Source organism: Canis lupus, chromosome 37, assembly GCF_048164855.1.
Source record: "Canis lupus baileyi chromosome 37, mCanLup2.hap1, whole genome shotgun sequence".
Lineage (NCBI taxonomy): Eukaryota > Metazoa > Chordata > Mammalia > Carnivora > Canidae > Canis > Canis lupus.
The window spans coordinates 14,023,545-14,040,660 of NC_132874.1; the positions used below are offsets into that span (position 1 = coordinate 14,023,545).

Genomic DNA, 17,116 nt, shown 5'->3' on the forward strand with positions numbered 1-17,116 from the left:
GGAAGGGGAATGCTTTCCGCTGGTCTCTGCTGGAATGGCACAGACCCCAGAATCTGGGCAGACCATATTTCCAAATGGAAGATTTTGTCTTTTCTGCTTTATTACCTTGGACTGGTTATAACAGCATAGATCTCAACATATTTAGACGCCTGGCAAAAAATTATTCTCCCACAAGTGGTAAGGCGAATTTAAACTTCTGTGTTTTGGGAGGAACCCAACATATTATGACCCTGAATACCTATAAGGAAGCAAAGGAAGGGAGCAAATCAAGACCAAAGGTGGAGGTGCAAAGTACCCCAATTTTACCACCCACTTCCAGACTGCTCCCTAATACCCTCCAACACCTTGGATCTCTAAGTCATAGACACAGTCATTCCTTTTAAAAACTCTGTGGCTTCTATGGATTTAGTTGAATAGCAGAGGACTATGAATCCTAAAGAGGATCTGTACTTCCCAGAGGACCTCAGCCCACCCACCCTTGCTGAAGAACGTGCAGCCCTTTTCTTCTGAGCAGGAGGACCGGCCATCAGCACGCACTCGGTCTCTACATCAGCCTCCAGGAGACTGCTCTTTAGAGTGACCTGCACAGTCTGAAAAGGGCTCGGCTGAGGCTGGGGGTGTGTGTGGGGGGACACTCGCAGCCAGAAGCAGTGTAGCAGCAACAATGCTGCCATCTGTTCACCTCGCTCAGGGGACCCCTCTGCTCTTTCACCTTGAAATAAGACGGCAGTCATTTGCCCAGTCCTACAGGTCACACAGCCTGTCGGTCCTCTGTTCTTTCACCCACCATCACCAATGAACAGAGAGAAGAAGAGGAGAAAAGAGAAATGCTGCATCTCCTTCCTCCCTGGGAATGTGCAAAGCCAAGCTGGCACCATGGATATAAATGCACAACACACCCCTGTGTTTATTTTTGAAAGCGTTTCAGATGCCTTCTGAATATCTTTGAGACCCTCTGCAAACACAAGAACAATCCTCCTCTCCTTCACCTCCTTTTGCAAGAAGGTAAAGAGAGGTTGGGACCCAATGACTGGTCTGAGGCTGCTTTCTGCTGAGGCTATTGGAATGGAGATGCAGGAGCTGATTCCCAGAGGGTGCTCTGTTTTCCTAACCCTCCCCTTGAGGCTGCTAATTCCTTCTCTCTGGTAAACACTGCCAGGAATTGCACTCTTAGGATTTTGCAATAAAAATAAGCCGTGTCTGCTTTCCAAAATCATGGTGGAAATCCTCCCAGTTCAATCCTACTGTAATTTAGGCTAGGATAGTTTCAAAGTAAATTTGTGCCATTTCATTCACAGTGAATTATGTACTTTAACCAGTAACACACACTGACCCATCTGTCACACTTATGGTTTAAATGCTAAATGTCACTCCGGCTTGGTCTTCAACCCTCGCTTATAAATCCAGTGGTGGGTTTCAGGACCATCAGACAATGAAGAAGGGAGTGAAAGGGATTGTGCGCTTAGTCTAATCTCATTTTAAGCAGCTGTCTTTTTTTAAAAGGTGATTAATAATGTTGGTGTGAGATTAAACATTCCTACTGAAATAATTTGAATCTAAGAATGTTATATTCCTGCTCACTTACGTATGATGTACTTCTTCAGTCAATTTGTACATTTTCCCAAAGCTAACTCTACCCTGGGGTGTGCATGTGGAGCATGCTCTTGCTCTTTCACAAACACACCACCCCCACCTCACCCCCACTTATTACCTATTTGGTTATACATTATTTATATCACAGCTGCCCTAGATGTTTCATCATCTCCCCTGAATTAAAATTTAGGGTGTAATCTCCTCTTAGGAAGTGAGGTTTATATTCTAGAAATACAATAATCACTCTGTAATACATTGTATCTCATCTAAATAGACTAGTGCAGAGAACAACATTTAAACTGTGGTTCTAAAAATCTCTAGGATTCTAGGACCCTATGGGAGGGCACACAGAGCAACCCCCTCCTCCCCTTATCTGGCTTATATATGGGGATCTTCCAAGACACTTCTAAGTTTTCTTCCAAAGAATCTCTATTCTCCTTAGTTATGTTTTGTGTCTTTTATTTCTTGAATACAGATATTCCTTTTTGAATGTTCCCCCTCCTGCCTTCCAGAAAAACTTGAAAAGTTAACCCACACATGTAGTCCCAAAGCTATTACCTTCACCAGGTATTCCAAGCTATTTCTATGGTCCCATCATAACCATAACCATAACCATATACCTTCACAATTCAATCTCAAAGACCCTGGGCAAGGACAGGTGGGGTCTATAGCTCATCATTTCTTTTTTTTTTTTTAAGGATTTACTTATTTATTTGAGGGGGGGCAGGGGTAGAGAATCTTGAAGCAGACTCCCCACTGAGTGCAGAGCCTGATGCAGGGCTCTCGATCATGACCTGAGCTGAAACCGAGAGGGATGCTTAACCGACTGAGCCACCCAGGTGCCCCCACCCCTCGATCATGACCTGAGCTGAAACCGAGAGGGATGCTTAACCGACTGAGCCACCCAGGTGCCCCCACCCCCCCATTATTTCTATTTCCACCGCAAAAGGCTCTTTCAACGGCAAATATTAAAATCTCATCTTTCGTATTCAGTTTTACTTTGGGTTGTGGTGTTCTGACCATAGGCTACTTAATAGTGCATGAATAACTCATACCATGGCTGTTGGGAAACTGCACCATACTATTTATTCTGGATATGACAACATTAGGTAGGACTCTGGGCAAGCCAAAAAGGTTCACTATGTGTTCATTTGGGGGATGAGTTCCCGGCTGTGGCATGTTTGACTTTTTCAGTGGTCTGGCAAAGAAAGTTATAAATTAGTGAGTTACTGACATTTGCAGAGGGCTATTCTTGAATGTGTAGCAGATCTGTGATGGTCTCGGTCACTAGGATCTGTTTCATTATAGGCAAGTAATTCAGTTTATCAGACAGGTGCCAATTTCCAAACACATAAATATATGTTATGTACAGTGTCTGCGGCACATGTCAGACAAACACCCATAAACAGACTTTTAAGTCTCTCAGGAAATAATCTAATTCTGATTTGTGCCCAGTCTGTCAGCGACGGATGGTCGCTAACTGTGTGGCAGATTTCATTCCTCCCTTTGTGCCAGGAAGTACTGGTGCCAACCCTTACTGAGAACACCTTCAGATTCTGGAGGCCTCACTACAGTGCAGCTCTCAATAATTCAAGCCAACCCGTAATGTAGTCTGGTAGGCTGATCTTCCCTTTTGCAATTTTATTTCCTATCACCTGAAGAATTAAATCAGGCTTCGCTTTTCCCTTTTCTTGATTGCTCTTCTGTCCTACTCATAATCTTGGAGCAGGGCTATTGTTTTGAAGAGCTTCCATCAAAAGGAGCTGCTGCTTCACTATAGATTGGTATCATACTGGAAATAACACAAGAACAGAGGTAAGGGGGGGGGATAAGGGAAGCAGAATGTGGCACCCCTAAAAATGAAAATTAAAGAATGGGAAGTCCCCTCCCCCCAAAGAACCATGGCTGCAGTTACAGCTTGTTTAGAGGATAATTATTTGATTTTATAATTACTTTTGTGGGTTGCAAAATAATTACTGTGGAGGCAAATCTCCATGTGCCAAAATAGCAGAAGCGATTATTCTAAAGTTCATGCCGAAACAATAATAGTCAAGATGGTGAGCTCTTAGGTGGGGATTTGAAATCCATTCCCTTTGTAAAATGTGCCAGCCTGAAGCCCACACAAAGGTCAGGGTAGGGGTGGGGAGCAAAGATAATCCACAAACCCAATTCCCACAAGTTGTTTCTTTTTAGGCAGATTTTCACTTTAAATCTGTCCCTCTGGACACTCTAGAATGTCAAGTAGCCCTTGATAAGACCAGAAGTGCAGTTCAGGTGAGCGTCACAGACATGATAGGATCCCCCTGGATTCTAATTCAGATATGGTGCTGAGATGCTTAGGAGTGGCAACTTCTCATCACAGGAACTTTGATGTAGTGAGGGGTCAGCAAACTTTTTCTGATGAGAGTCAGAGAAGAAATATTTTAGGCTTTACCGGTCTCTGTTGCAAGTATTCAGCTCTGCAGCTGCTGCCATGGTCAGTACATAAATGATTGTGCATGGCTGTGTGCCAATAAAACTTTATTTATTAACACTAACATTTGAATTTCACCTAAGTGTCTGTGTCACTAAATAAATATTAGTCTTTTTTTGATTTTGGCCAGCCTTTTGAAATCATAAAACAAACAAAACCTTTTCAACCTTACAAAAAAAAACAGGCAGAGGGCTCATGAGCAGAAGCTTACCAACCTCTGATCAAGCTGGGTTTTCATGCATCTCAACAATGTCTTCAGAGAAGAGAAGTAAATTCATTTTACAAGTGGAAAAAACGCAGGATGAAGGTGACCCAAGTCCCCAACGCTTCCTAATGCTAAGCAAACACTTTCCACCACATAATCTCTTCTTGTCCTTTTCAAGGAATTGACAGTTGGCTATGGGTGTTGGTTTTTGCCCAGATTTTCCTGATAGAATCATTTCCCCATTTAATTAATCACTCTAAGAAGCTGAATTTCATTGACCAAAATAACTAGTCTCTTCTCAGAGGTTCACATCTCAGAAGCAGCCAACATGGCTGAGGTGGTGGCACCAGAGGGACAGTCTGGGTACAGCAGCAACAGCTTGTGACATGCAGGAAGCCGTGTTTGCTCTGGTTCTCTGTTCCCTCTTCTCTAACACTCTCAAAGAGTAATTCCAACCTGAAAAGGTTGTTGTGATGATCACAAGCAAAGAACATGTGCCAATTACAAAGTGTAATATATATACATGTAAGGTGTCTCGGCTTTCTTAAAAAAAAAAAAAAAAAATCTTATTGGCTTCCCTAAATGGGGAACTCTCTTCTTGACCACCAGCTCAGAACCTTCTCGTTTTCTTTTTTAAAAATCCTCTAGGGAAGCTATAATTAAAAACACAGGTAACAAGTATTAGAAAGGATATAGAGAAATGGGACCTTCATAGAGTCATTGCTCGTGGGAAGGTACAAGGTACAGCCCCTTTGAAAAGGTACAAGGTACAGCCCCTTTGAAAAAAGAGCTTGACAGTTCTCAGAGGGTTAAACAGCATAACTGTATGATCTAGCAATTCTATTTCTAGGTACACACCCAGGAGAAATGAGAATTACATCTACACTAGAACTTGCACATGAATGCTCACAGCCGTATTATTCATAATACAGACAAAAAGTAGAGACCTAAACGTCCATCAACTACTTAATGGAGAAGCACAATGTGTCACATTCACACAATGATTTAGCAATAGAGAGAAATGAAATACCGACACTACATTGTCGAAAAAAAACCTTGAAAATATTATGCTAAGTGAAAGAAGACAGGCATGGGACCAAATACTGCAGGATTCCATTTATATGAAATGTACGGACTAGGGAAGTCTACAGAAACAAACAGTATATTGGTGGTTAGTGGAGGATAGGATTGCAGGGATAGGCTTGAAGACGGGGTGGGCAGAGTTTCTTTTTCTGGTAATGAAAATGGTCTAACATTCATTCTGGTGATGGATACACAACTCTGTGAATATACTAAGACCCACTGAATTATACACTTTAAATGGATGAATTGTACAATGTGCAGATTCCATCTCAATAAAGCAACTGAAACCCCAATAACGTCTTCCATAGACATGGGGAAAAATCCTCAAATTTATATGGAACCACAAAAGACACCAAATAACCAAAGCATTCTTAAGAAATGGCAGGAGAAGAAAAAAGAAAAGAAAAGAAAAGAAAGAAAAGAAAAGAAAAGAAAAGAAAGAAAAGAAAAGAAAAGAAAAGAAAAGAAAAGAAAAGAAAAGAAAAGAAAAGAAATGGCAGGAGACAAGGCGCCTGGGTGGCTCAGTCAGTTAAGCACTTAACTCTTGATTTCAGCTCAGGTCATGATCTTAAGGTCCTGGGATCAAGCCCCATGTTGGGCTCCACACTCAGTGGGGAATCTGCTTGAGGAGTGTCTCTCTCCCCTCTCTGCCCCTACTCCCACTCTCTCTCTCTCTCTCTGTCTCTAAAATAAATAAACCTGTAAAAATCAACAACAAAACAATAGCAAGAGAAAAAAAATGGCAAGAGGAATCATACTTCCTGGTTTCAAACTATATTACAAAGCTATGGTAATCAAAACTGTATGGTACTGGCACAAAAGCGGATATACAGATCAATAGAACAGAATAGTGAGCCCAGAAAAAAAAATCCACATATATGGTCAATTAATTATGACAAAGGAGCCAAGAATATTCGACAGAGGAAGGTATTCATCTTTTCAAGAAATGGTGTTGAGAAAACTGGACAGCCACATGCAAAAGGATGAAATTGGATCATAGTCTTATACCTCACACAAAAATCAACTCAAAAATGCATTAAAGACTTGAGTCTAAGTCCTAAAACCATAAAACTCCCAGAAGAAAAGATAAGAAATAGTTCCTTGACATGGATCTTGGCAGTGATTTTTTTTTTTTTTGGATTCAACATCAAAAGCAAAAAAACAAGTGAAAATAAACTATTGGGACTATATCAAACTAGAAAAAACAAAACAAACAAAAAGCTTCTGCACAGCAAAGGAAGCCATCAATTAAACAAAAAGTCAGTCTATGAAATGGGAGAAAATATTTGCAAATCATATATCCAATGAGGGGTTAATATCCAAAATATATAAGAATTCATACAACTCAATGGTCAAAAAGCAAATAATCTAATTTAAAAATAGGCAGAGAATTTGAATAGACATTTTTCCAAGGAAGACTACAAATGGTCAACGGGTACATAAAAAGGTGTTCAACATCACTCATTATGGGACACCTGGGTGGCTCAGCAGTTGAGCATCTGCCTTTGGCTCAGGGCATGATCCTGGGGTCTGGGATCGAGTCCCGCATCGGGCTGCATTCAGGGAGCCTGCTTCTCCCTCTGCCTGTGTCTCTGCCTTTCTCCCTGTGTCTCTCATGAATAAATAAATAAAATCTTAAAAAAAAAACCCACATACATCACTCATTATTAGGACAACGCAAACCCAAACCACAATGAGTGATCACCTCACCCCTGCTAGAATGGCTATTATCTTAAGTAAGCAAGCAAAGAAGTAACAAGTGTTGGCGAGAATCTGGAGAAAAGAGAACCCTTGTGTACTGTCGGTGGGAATTTAAACTTACGCAGCTATTACAGAAAAAACAGTAGGGAGGTTCCTCAATAAATTAAAAATAGAATTACCATATGATCCAGCTATCCACTTCTGGGTATATGTCTAAAGGAAATATAGACAGGATATTCAGGAGATATTTGCACATCCATGTTCACTGCAGAATTATTCATGATAGCCATGGGGTGGAACCAACCTGTCTATCAAAGGATGAATGGATAAAGATGTGGTATATATACATTGGACTATTATTCAGCCAAGAGAAAGGAGGATACCCTGCCATTTGTAACAACATACATATATCTTTTTTTTAAAAAATTATTTATTTATTCATAGAGAGAGAGAGGGAGAGACACAGGCAGAGGGAGAAGCAGGCTCCATGCGGGGAGCCCGAAGCGGGACTCGATCTCAGGTCTCCAGGATCACACCCTGGGCTGCAAGTGGCACCAAACTGCTGCGCCACCAGGGCTGCCCAACATACATATATCTTGACAGCAATATGCTAAGTGAAATACAGCAGGCAAAGAAAGAAAAATACTGCATGGGATCACTTCTAGGTAGCAACTTGCTTTTTAAAAAGAAAAGTTGTGTGTAGTTCAGTAGGTTAAGCGTCTGCCTTTGGCTCAGGTCATGATCTCAGGGTCCTGGGATCGAGCCCTGAGTCAGGCTCCCTGCTCAGCCAGGAGTCTGCTTCTCCCTCTCCCTACTCTCATGGGTGCTCTCTCTCCAATGAACAAATACAATCTTATAAAAAAAATTTAAAAAGTGAAATTGATAGAAACAGGACAGAAAAGTGGTAGCCACGGACTGTGGGTGGAGGGAGGGGCATAAGGAGAGGTTGGTAAAAAGGTACTAACTCTCAGCTAGAAGATGACCATAAGGTCTGGGGAGCTAATGTAAACCTGTGACCACAGTTGATAACCTAGTGCTGTAAAAAAACCTGAAATTTACTAAGAAGAGTAGAACTTAAATGTTCTGATAAAACAAAGGTAAATACGGAGAGTGATGATGTGTTAATTAACTAGATGGTGCGACTCCCTTCACAATGTATACATATACCACATCATCACAACACGCACTTTAGATATCTTACAATTGTTTTGTCAATTATGGCTTGAAATTTTTCAAAAAGTAAATATAAAAAAAATTTTAAGGGGTGCCTGGGTAGCTCAGTTGGTTAAGTAACCGATTTGACTTCAGCTCAGGTCATGATCTCAGGGTCCTGAGATCAAGCCCTGAGTCAGACTCCATGCTGGGCAGAAAGCCTGCTTAAGATTCTCTCTCCTCCTTCTCCTCTTTCTGCCCCTCCCCACTTCTCACTCTTTAAAAAAAAATAAATAAAAGGAAAAATAACAAATTTTAAGCTGTTGAAATCCTCCAAAGCCTCTTGCATCCCATCACAGCACATATCCCAGCTCCTTGGCATGGTAGCCAAGAGCCCTTCATTATGGACCTCTACCCATTTCTCCAGGTCCAGTCTCACCTCTCCAGGTGTGCGTGCTCCACTCTGGTCATAGCAAACTTCTGTCCCTGCAGTCACTTGAATAGGTAAATATATATTTATAGAATAGATAAAAAATTAATAAATTAACATGTATATTCTTAGGTTGAACACATTTTTAAGTGCCTCGTATCCGCGCACTGTTCTAGGTACTAGAGATACAGCGGTGAAGAGCAGAGGTGAGACAGCCCCTTGCCCTGAGCGGTCTACAACTGATGTCCTGTCCTTGGACCTCTTAACCTTTCTTCTATCTCTGCTCGTGGTCCTGCCGGAGAGACTCTTTCCCTCGGCATCTCTGCCAGACCAATGCTATTCACCCACCGCAATTCAGCTCAAGTGCCATCTCCCTTCATATGACGTTGGTGCCCTTCACTCTCAAGAAGCCGATGTCCCACCTGTGTGCCCGTAGCATCCTTAGCCTACTTCCACATAGCAACGTCCCTTGCAAGTTTCCCCCAGAGCAGAAACTCATCCCTTACCTATTTCGCATGTCAAGTTCACGGCCACCATCAATGCCTGTTATGTGAATACATGAATTTCCGTGTTCTAGCTTTCCTCTGGCCTCAGATGTAGAAAAGAATACAGCTTCAAAAGCCACCATCACATGGTTTCTTCCAGCTGGTCTATGGCGAGCATTCCAGCTGAGTTGTCTCTACTGTTCATTTGTTTCCAACCCAACTACCGGATTCTTGCTTAGCTCCTTGTTCCCTTACCCAGAACTCTGCAACTTCCACCCCTTTGGCTGTTTCCCCCCTACTGACCTTCTGGTTGAAGGGGAGCTCATCCCTTCTCTGCCCCCAGGCCCTCTGACTGCAACAATGATTTCATCACAAAGCCTAGTTGGCACAGAGTTTGGAGCCATCAGAGGCAACTCCTAACTGGCTCATCATGCCCCCTCCTTTCAGACAGGGCTTAAAACTCTGAACACGTGGGGCGCCGGGGTGGCTCAGTGGGTTAAGTGACTGACTCTTGATTTTAGCACAGGTCATGGTCCCACGGTTGTGAGATCGAGCCCTGTGTTGGGTTCCACACCAAGCAAGAGCCTGCTTAAGATTCTTTCTCTCTGCCCCTTCCCCACTGGTACGCACATGTTTGCTCTCTCAATAAAACCAAACCAAAAACTCTCTATACCTACTGAAGCCCTAGAAGTTTTTACCATTCACATGAATTAGCAAACTGCAGAAACAAATGTTTGGGGCTAGTAAACAAGTATTGAGCCCTCCCCCCACCAATACAGTTTTACGTATTTATCTTCTGCATTAGTCCTTTTTATCTCCTTTAGACACGTGGGTATATTTCAGGCTATAGATTTTACAAATATTTTTAGCCTCTCTTCTCCTAAACGAAGTGAATATTTATAGATCATCTGTAAAGCATCAGAAGATATTAAAATGGAAGGGGAAATTATTAGGAAAATCACATATAAGTTCCAAGCTTTGCTAAAAATAAGGCCAATGGACTTTGAATTGCTGGTGTTCCTGGGGCTTTTTAGGAATCTGTAACAGAATCACAGAATCTTGGTCTTTTGACATTGTTAGACTGCTCAAAGTCTGGAACTATGAGTGGCTGTGGCATTAGGGCCCTTTCTCTTGTCTGGTCCTTGCCTAGGCACTGCCAGCAACAGCATCATAAAAACCCACTCGTATGTGCTTCGACATAATACAGGAGTGGGGCAATGGGGATGATAAATTCAGAGTGGCCTGTTATCCTTTTCTATTTCTGTGTTTGTGTACCATTCTCCATATCATAGTTTTAGAAAGGTAACTCGGTCACACCACCTCTGCTTAAAAACTCCTGTGCAGAGGCACCTGGGTGGCTCAGCAGATTAAGTATCTGACCCTTGGCTTCAGCTCCGGTCATGATCTCAGGGTTGTGGGATTGAGCCCTGAGTCTGGCTCTGTGGTTAGTGTGGAGTCTGCTTGAGATTCTCTCTCTCCCCCTGCTTGCATTTACTCTAGATAGATAGATAAATAGATAAATAAGTAGATAATTAAATGGATATATAAGTAGATAAAGAGAGATAAATAGACAGACTCTTTAAAGCAAACAAAAAAGTCCCATGCAGCCCTCAGTGATCCTGGATTCCAGTGATGGAATCCAAACTCCATAAACTGTACCAGAATTTTCCTGACCTCCCTCAGACCCAAGGTGGGACTGACCACTCTCCACTTTCTGCCCCTAAAACAATACCTTTCTCTCTCAAACATTTTTAAAACTTCTGCATGCGCATTTGTCTACCTCCCTCCCCCTACTGCTTCATCAGGTATCTGAGGGCAGAGACCATAAGGTCTTACCGATTTTTATATTCCTAATACTGGACATGGCACATAAAAAATGCTTCACAAACATATTGCCGGAAGAAAATGAATTTCCCCAGCATATATTTCCAAACTAAGTCAGGTCATTTCCACCCGCCCCTTGACGTTTCACAAATTCTACCCACTAAACTTCTCCCCTTTCCCGAACAAGCTATGCTCTCTGACAGCTTCAATCGCTTGTGTGTGGTTTTTTCCCTTCCCGAAAGGACTCCTCTGTTATGTCCCATTTCAAATATCACCTCCTCTAGGAAGCCCTCCTGCTTTACTCACACAGTTTATGGCTTCCTCTGGTGATTCAGCAGTTTACCTCCTGCTGCTCTCACTAGAGTTCAGACTGTTCGAGGGTAACAATGGGCTGTTGTACCTGTTGATATCTACCCCTAAGCCGAGGGGACCCTACACACTCAAGCTGCTGATTTGATAAACAATTGTAAGAGAATGAATCAACAACTTCATTGTTTGAGTACAGGATACTCTAACAGAATGTAAGAGCCCAACTGCTTTAGGATTTTCCTCTCTGTACACTAGTCCCAACATCCTGCTGAACCCTTCCATACCTCTTCTCCCTACTGCTGCAACAGGTGCTTTCTTCCCAGGGTCACATGGGTTACACACAACCTCTACACTCCACTCAAGTCAGAGCATGTCCTAGGCTCTCTTGACCTCAAGGAAGCAGTTTCCAACCTGTATCCCCAAGTCTTCCAGAGCTGTCCCTTTGACTGAGGGGTCCATCAGACCCCTGCCGATAAAATTCTCTAGCTACTACTTCCTTCAGCTCTTGGCCTTCCTCCCAGAGAAACAACTGGTTCTCCTCTTGACCATTTTTTTGATTACTCGATGAACCACAAAATGCCTAGTCATTGTAAATTTAGATATACACATGAGCCCTTTTACCTAGAACCTACTGGTCATGACGTTAAAGCTTTATTTATTTTTTAAAGATTTTATTTATTTATTTATTTGACAGAAAGAGAGCTTGAGAGAAAGAGAGAGAGAGGGAAAGACAGAGAGAGAGAACACAAGCAGAGTTGCAGGCAGAGGGAGAGGGAAGCAGGCTCCTCACTGAGCAGGGAGCCCAACGTGGGGCTTGATCCCAGGACCCTGGGATCATGACCTGAGCTGGAGGCAGAGGCTTAACCGACTCAGCCACCCAGGCACCCCACCATTAAAGCTTTAAAACGACTACAACAACAATAATAACAAAATACTGTTGACTTGTGCAATGCTGAAGGGGCTCTTCTGCAGTCTCACCTTCACTTGCCTTATTAAAAATGTAGGTTTGCCCCGTTAAATAGAGAGTAGAAATGGGTGGTTTCACTTTGGACCCAATTCAAGGAAGAGGCCAAGCAGCACAGGAGAACAGGAGGAAAAACCCAAGACACAACTGGACTCGGTAGTAACAATACAGATGATGATAATCACAGCTAGCATTTCTCGAGCACCTTCTCTTGCTGGGCACCACACTACACGCTTTGTACCAATTATCTCATTTAATCCACACAATTCCATACAGAAGTTACTTCTGTCGTATCCTGCAGTCACTCAGCTAGTGAGTGGAGTAGCCAGTAACCAGTCTTAGACTGCTACTGGGAACTACTTCCTTCATGAAGGAACAGGGTCTGTTAGCCCTGACACCACGTGGTGTTTGGGGCATGAAGGACTGCTCACATAATCATGATGCACCTCAATCTTCTCTTCTGCAAAATGAAGGATTTGACCCACAGAAACCCAAAAGGCGTTCTCTTCCAAAAGGCTGTCTTGCAGAATGAACCCTGTAGCCAGTAACGGGAAGTACTATGACAAATCATTGTCACTCTAAAAGTTCGTATTAGAATTCACGAGAAAACACGGTATTTGCAATCCCTCAGACGAAATTTGGAAATGTGTCTAGTGAGTCAATGGATTCGGGAATCTCTGTATGAATATTTGAATAGAAATTATATTTAGTAAAACGAAGGCCACCTTGAAATATTGATTAATCACACATGAAAGGCATTGAGTAGCAGCTGTGATCAATAGATCTTCTTTCTAAATCTATCATTTGATTACTTGTAAAGTATGCCTTTAAACTGCAAGTTACTAAATTTGGTTTTAAATCTGTTTAAAATATTACTAAAGTGTTTAAAATGTCTTGTTTCTATTAAATTTACTTGAAATGACATCCTAGGAATGATTAATGATGTTGTAATTCCTGTGATAATCCTTCACTCTTAATAGATTTAAAAGGAATTCAAATGAGAATAGAAAATATGTGTCAAATTATATTCCAGAAATCCCTTGCCTTCTGGGATAGATGCCTCCCTGAAGTTGATTTTTTACTTGTAAACTAAATCATATTCTTGTATTGACTACCAATGTAAGTCCAGTGATGATTTAGCCATATTTCTTGTGGCCATACAATGTACATTACTTCTAATTCACTTGGCTAAAAGTTTTTCTCCCTCTGTTCCTCCCCAGTTCCAGCTTCTCTGTCAGGTAGATAAGGCAGATAAAAGAAACTTAAGCGAGGGACGCCTGGGTGGCTCAGCGGTTGAGCATCTGCCGTTGGCCCAGGGCGTGATCCTGGAGTTCTGAGATCGAGTCCCACATCGGGCTCCCAGCATGGAGCCTGCTTCTCCCTCTGCCTGTGTCTCTGTCTCTCTCTGTGTGTCTCTCATGAATAAGTAAATCAAAAACCTTTAAAAAAAATTTAAGTGTACTAAAAAATTCTGTAATTCCTTCTAATTCCATATCCCAATAAACCTGGTCTATTAAGATGGCAGCTCGGTGGCTCAGTGGTTGAGTGTCGTCTGCCTTTGGCTCAGGTCGTAATCCTGGGGTCCAGGGATCGAGTCCCACATCAGGCTCCTTGCAGTAAGTCTGCTTCTCTCCCTCTGCCTATGTCTCTCTCTGCGTCTCTTATGAATAAATAAAATCTTAAAAAAAAAAAAGACTGCACCTGTATATCACACATGCATACACACACCATAGCACCTAACTTTCTACATTCAGTGTGGGTGACACTTTAAGAAAAAAACAGTTTGATGGCATAGTAGAGAGCACCTTGATTTCAAAGATAGGGGTCTGAATCTTTATTCTATCCTGTATGTGCTCTGTGTATTTGGCCATTAGCACCAAAATGCTATGGAAGCTTGTTTCTTTATCTGAAAATGGCTTCAGTATTGTAACCGAAACAGCAAAAATGAAAGAAGCAAACCTATCTTTGAGCATTAATGGTGAATTGTATTCTCCAACTTTTTCAAAACAGATGATTACTTGAAGCAAAGCATCTTTATTTATTTATTTATTTATTTATTTATTTTTTAATTTTTTAAAATTTTTTATTGGTGTTCAATTTACTAACATACAGAATAACCCCCAGTACCCGTCACCCATTCACTCCCACCCCCCGCCCTCCTCCCCTTCTACCACCCCTAGTTCGTTTCCCAGAGTTAGCAGTCTTTACGTTCTGTCTCCCTTTCTGATATTTCCCACACATTTCTTCTCCCTTCCCTTATATTCCCTTTCACTATTATTTATATTCCCCAAATGAATGAGAACATATAATGTTTGTCCTTCTCCAACTGACTTACTTCACTCAGCATAATACCCTCCAGTTCCATCCACGTTGAAGCAAATGGTGGGTATTTGTCATTTCTAATAGCTGAGTAATATTCCATTGTATACATAAACCACATCTTCTTTATGTGGAATCAGAAAAGACCCCGAATAGCCAGGGGAATTTTAAAAAAGAAAACCATATCTGGGGGCATCACAATGCCAGATTTCAGGTTGTACTACAAAGCTGTGGTCATCAAGACAGTGTGGTACTGGCACAAAAACAGACACATAGATCAGTGGAACAGAATAGAGAACCCAGAAGTGGACCCTGAACTTTATGGTCAACTAATATTCTATAAAGGAGGAAAGACTATCCATTGGAAGAAAGACAGTCTCTTCAATAAATGGTGCTGGGAAAATTGGACATCCACATGCAGAAGAATGAAACTAGACCACTCTCTTTCACCATACACAAAGATAAACTCAAAATGGATGAAAGATCTAAATGTGAGACAAGATTCCATCAAAATCCTAGAGAAGAACATATTTATTTTTTTTTAAATTTATTTATGATAGTCACACAGGGAGAGAGAGAGAGAGCGGCAGAGCCATAGGTAGAGGGAGAAGCAGGCTCCATGCACCGGGAGCCCGATGTGGGATTCGATCCCGGGTCTCCAGGATCACGCCCCGGGCCAAAGGCAGGTGCTAAACCGCTGCGCCACCCAGGGATCCCGCAAAGCATCTTTAATACTAGCTAGTGGATACCAGGAACTTTTTTTTTTTTTTTGACACTCTTAAGTAAAATGGCAATTGCTAAAATGTAATTTCACCTTTAATAAATGTTCAACTAGCTAGGAATACTTTTTTCCTTTTAAAGTGTGTTCTCTATTAGCCAAATACTTTTAGTTATGGGTTGCCTTTAAACTGCTAGTTACTAAAATTTGCTTTTAAATCTGTTTAAAATAACTGTTATCTTTATATATAAAGAAATTGAGAGAGAGAGAGTGGGCAAGGCCTCTGTAAAATTCTGCTAATGTAAAATCTCAAGTGAAGGCTTTCCAGCTGGACCAAAATTTTCCTTGGTTGCCACTAAATGGCCTCTTCAATGCTGAGTGAGAAACCAGACACATTTATGGTGCTGAACACAAAGCAAGAAACCTCCTCCTCTATGGAGCCCTACCAAATCTGCCTGCGTGCCTACAATCTTCACTACACATTTCCTTCCAAGTAGCTGGCTCTCCTGGCATACAGAAAAGAGAAGTCAAATTGAAAATAGCGTCCGGAGAACTTATCTAACAGAACATTCACTCCTGACAAACCATCAGGCAAGGTTAATCTTTGCAGGAAAGGAAATTTGAACTTCCTTTCCTTTGACGGTACAGCTTTGGGCTCTGGCAGTAAAAGTAGAAGGGTTAAACACTTGACCTCATTCTATTTTACAGACTAAAGGGAGCGCACCGCACACGAGGAAGGCAGGATTAGCAGTGTGGGCACCACCGTACGAGGTCTCCCCTTGAATTAAATCCTTTAGTCGTATCAGAAGACAGGCCAACATCCATGGGTAGCTCCTTAAGACATTCCAGAGCATCTGGGACCGTAGAGATGATGCAGGTTACAAGCAGAGATCTGTGCTATAGGCTAAAATACATGCCTGCCGCCGCTGACCGTGTACACCGACACATTTACCCATGACAGTGTGTATAACTACGTATGGAACCACAATCTTGAGTGCAGAAATAGACCTTTCCCTACTGGAGCAACATTTACAAGTCTTAATTTAAATAAATCCCCAAGGTTGTGGAAGCAGCCAATTTGGGGAGCAATTCGGTCAACAGAGTGATTCATTCATAAATATTTTAGGGACGCCTGGGTGGCTCAGTTGGTAAAGGTCTGCCTTCCGCTCAGGTCATGATCTCAGGGTCCTGGGAGAGAGTCTCACCTTGGGCTCCCTGCTCAGTGGGGAGCCTGCTTCCCCCTCTCCTGCCCTGTCCTCTGTCAAATAAATATCTTAACAATTTTAGCCCGCATCCCATGCTCTGTTACAGTATATGGTAAAAGTCTGGCTTTGCATCATTCTGTTCATCCATTTATATTCCAGAAGTGTCATCAGTTTATACAGTAACCAAAGAACCCAACACATGCCGGGTAGCGTTCGCTTCTCATAAAAGGATGTCCTCCCCCACATGGAGCAGGAGCAGCACTGGTGTGCTCGACTGTGGCTCCAGTTTTCCTCCTGGATGCCTAGTGTCATCCTCCATAGCCTCTCTTACAGTTTAATCAAAGAAAAGTATAATTTACGCGGGCAGGACTCTAATTTTGCGAAGACATTAGCCAAGCCACCGTCACTTCATTACTCTGCACTTCAGAGGCAGACAGTGAATGGAGGGATCCTAAACAAGATCTGTTCTTCCAAAGGGAACAAGCTCAACCCGCCTGGTTGGTAGGAAAGGCTGCCTGCCCAAGCAGGTGTGAGTGTCAGCCAGGCCAGGCGCAGGTGAGTGTCAGCCGGGCCAGGAGCGGGTGAGTGCTGGAGCCAGGAGCTTCCGGCTGGCCGGGAGCTGATGCTTTCTCTGCAAAATCTGCTGCCTGAAACT

The 17,116-nt window shown here is 42.3% G+C and overlaps 1 protein-coding gene across 11 annotated transcripts in view; it reads right to left on the reverse strand.

Annotated features, from left to right (window-relative positions):
* Positions 1-17,116, reverse strand: part of PHACTR1 (phosphatase and actin regulator 1) — a 555,008-nt gene that overhangs the window by 235,365 nt on the left and 302,527 nt on the right. For 2 of the 11 annotated variants that reach the window (XM_072813918.1, XM_072813920.1), the window contains exon 1: positions 9,144-9,419. The exons of the other annotated variants lie outside the window; for them this stretch is intronic. In XM_072813918.1, coding sequence (XP_072670019.1) covers positions 9,144-9,174 — 31 coding nt within the window. In that variant the 5' untranslated portion in view covers positions 9,175-9,419. Of the gene's footprint in view, positions 1-9,143; positions 9,420-17,116 lie in introns of those variants that run through there. 11 annotated transcript variants of the gene reach the window in all.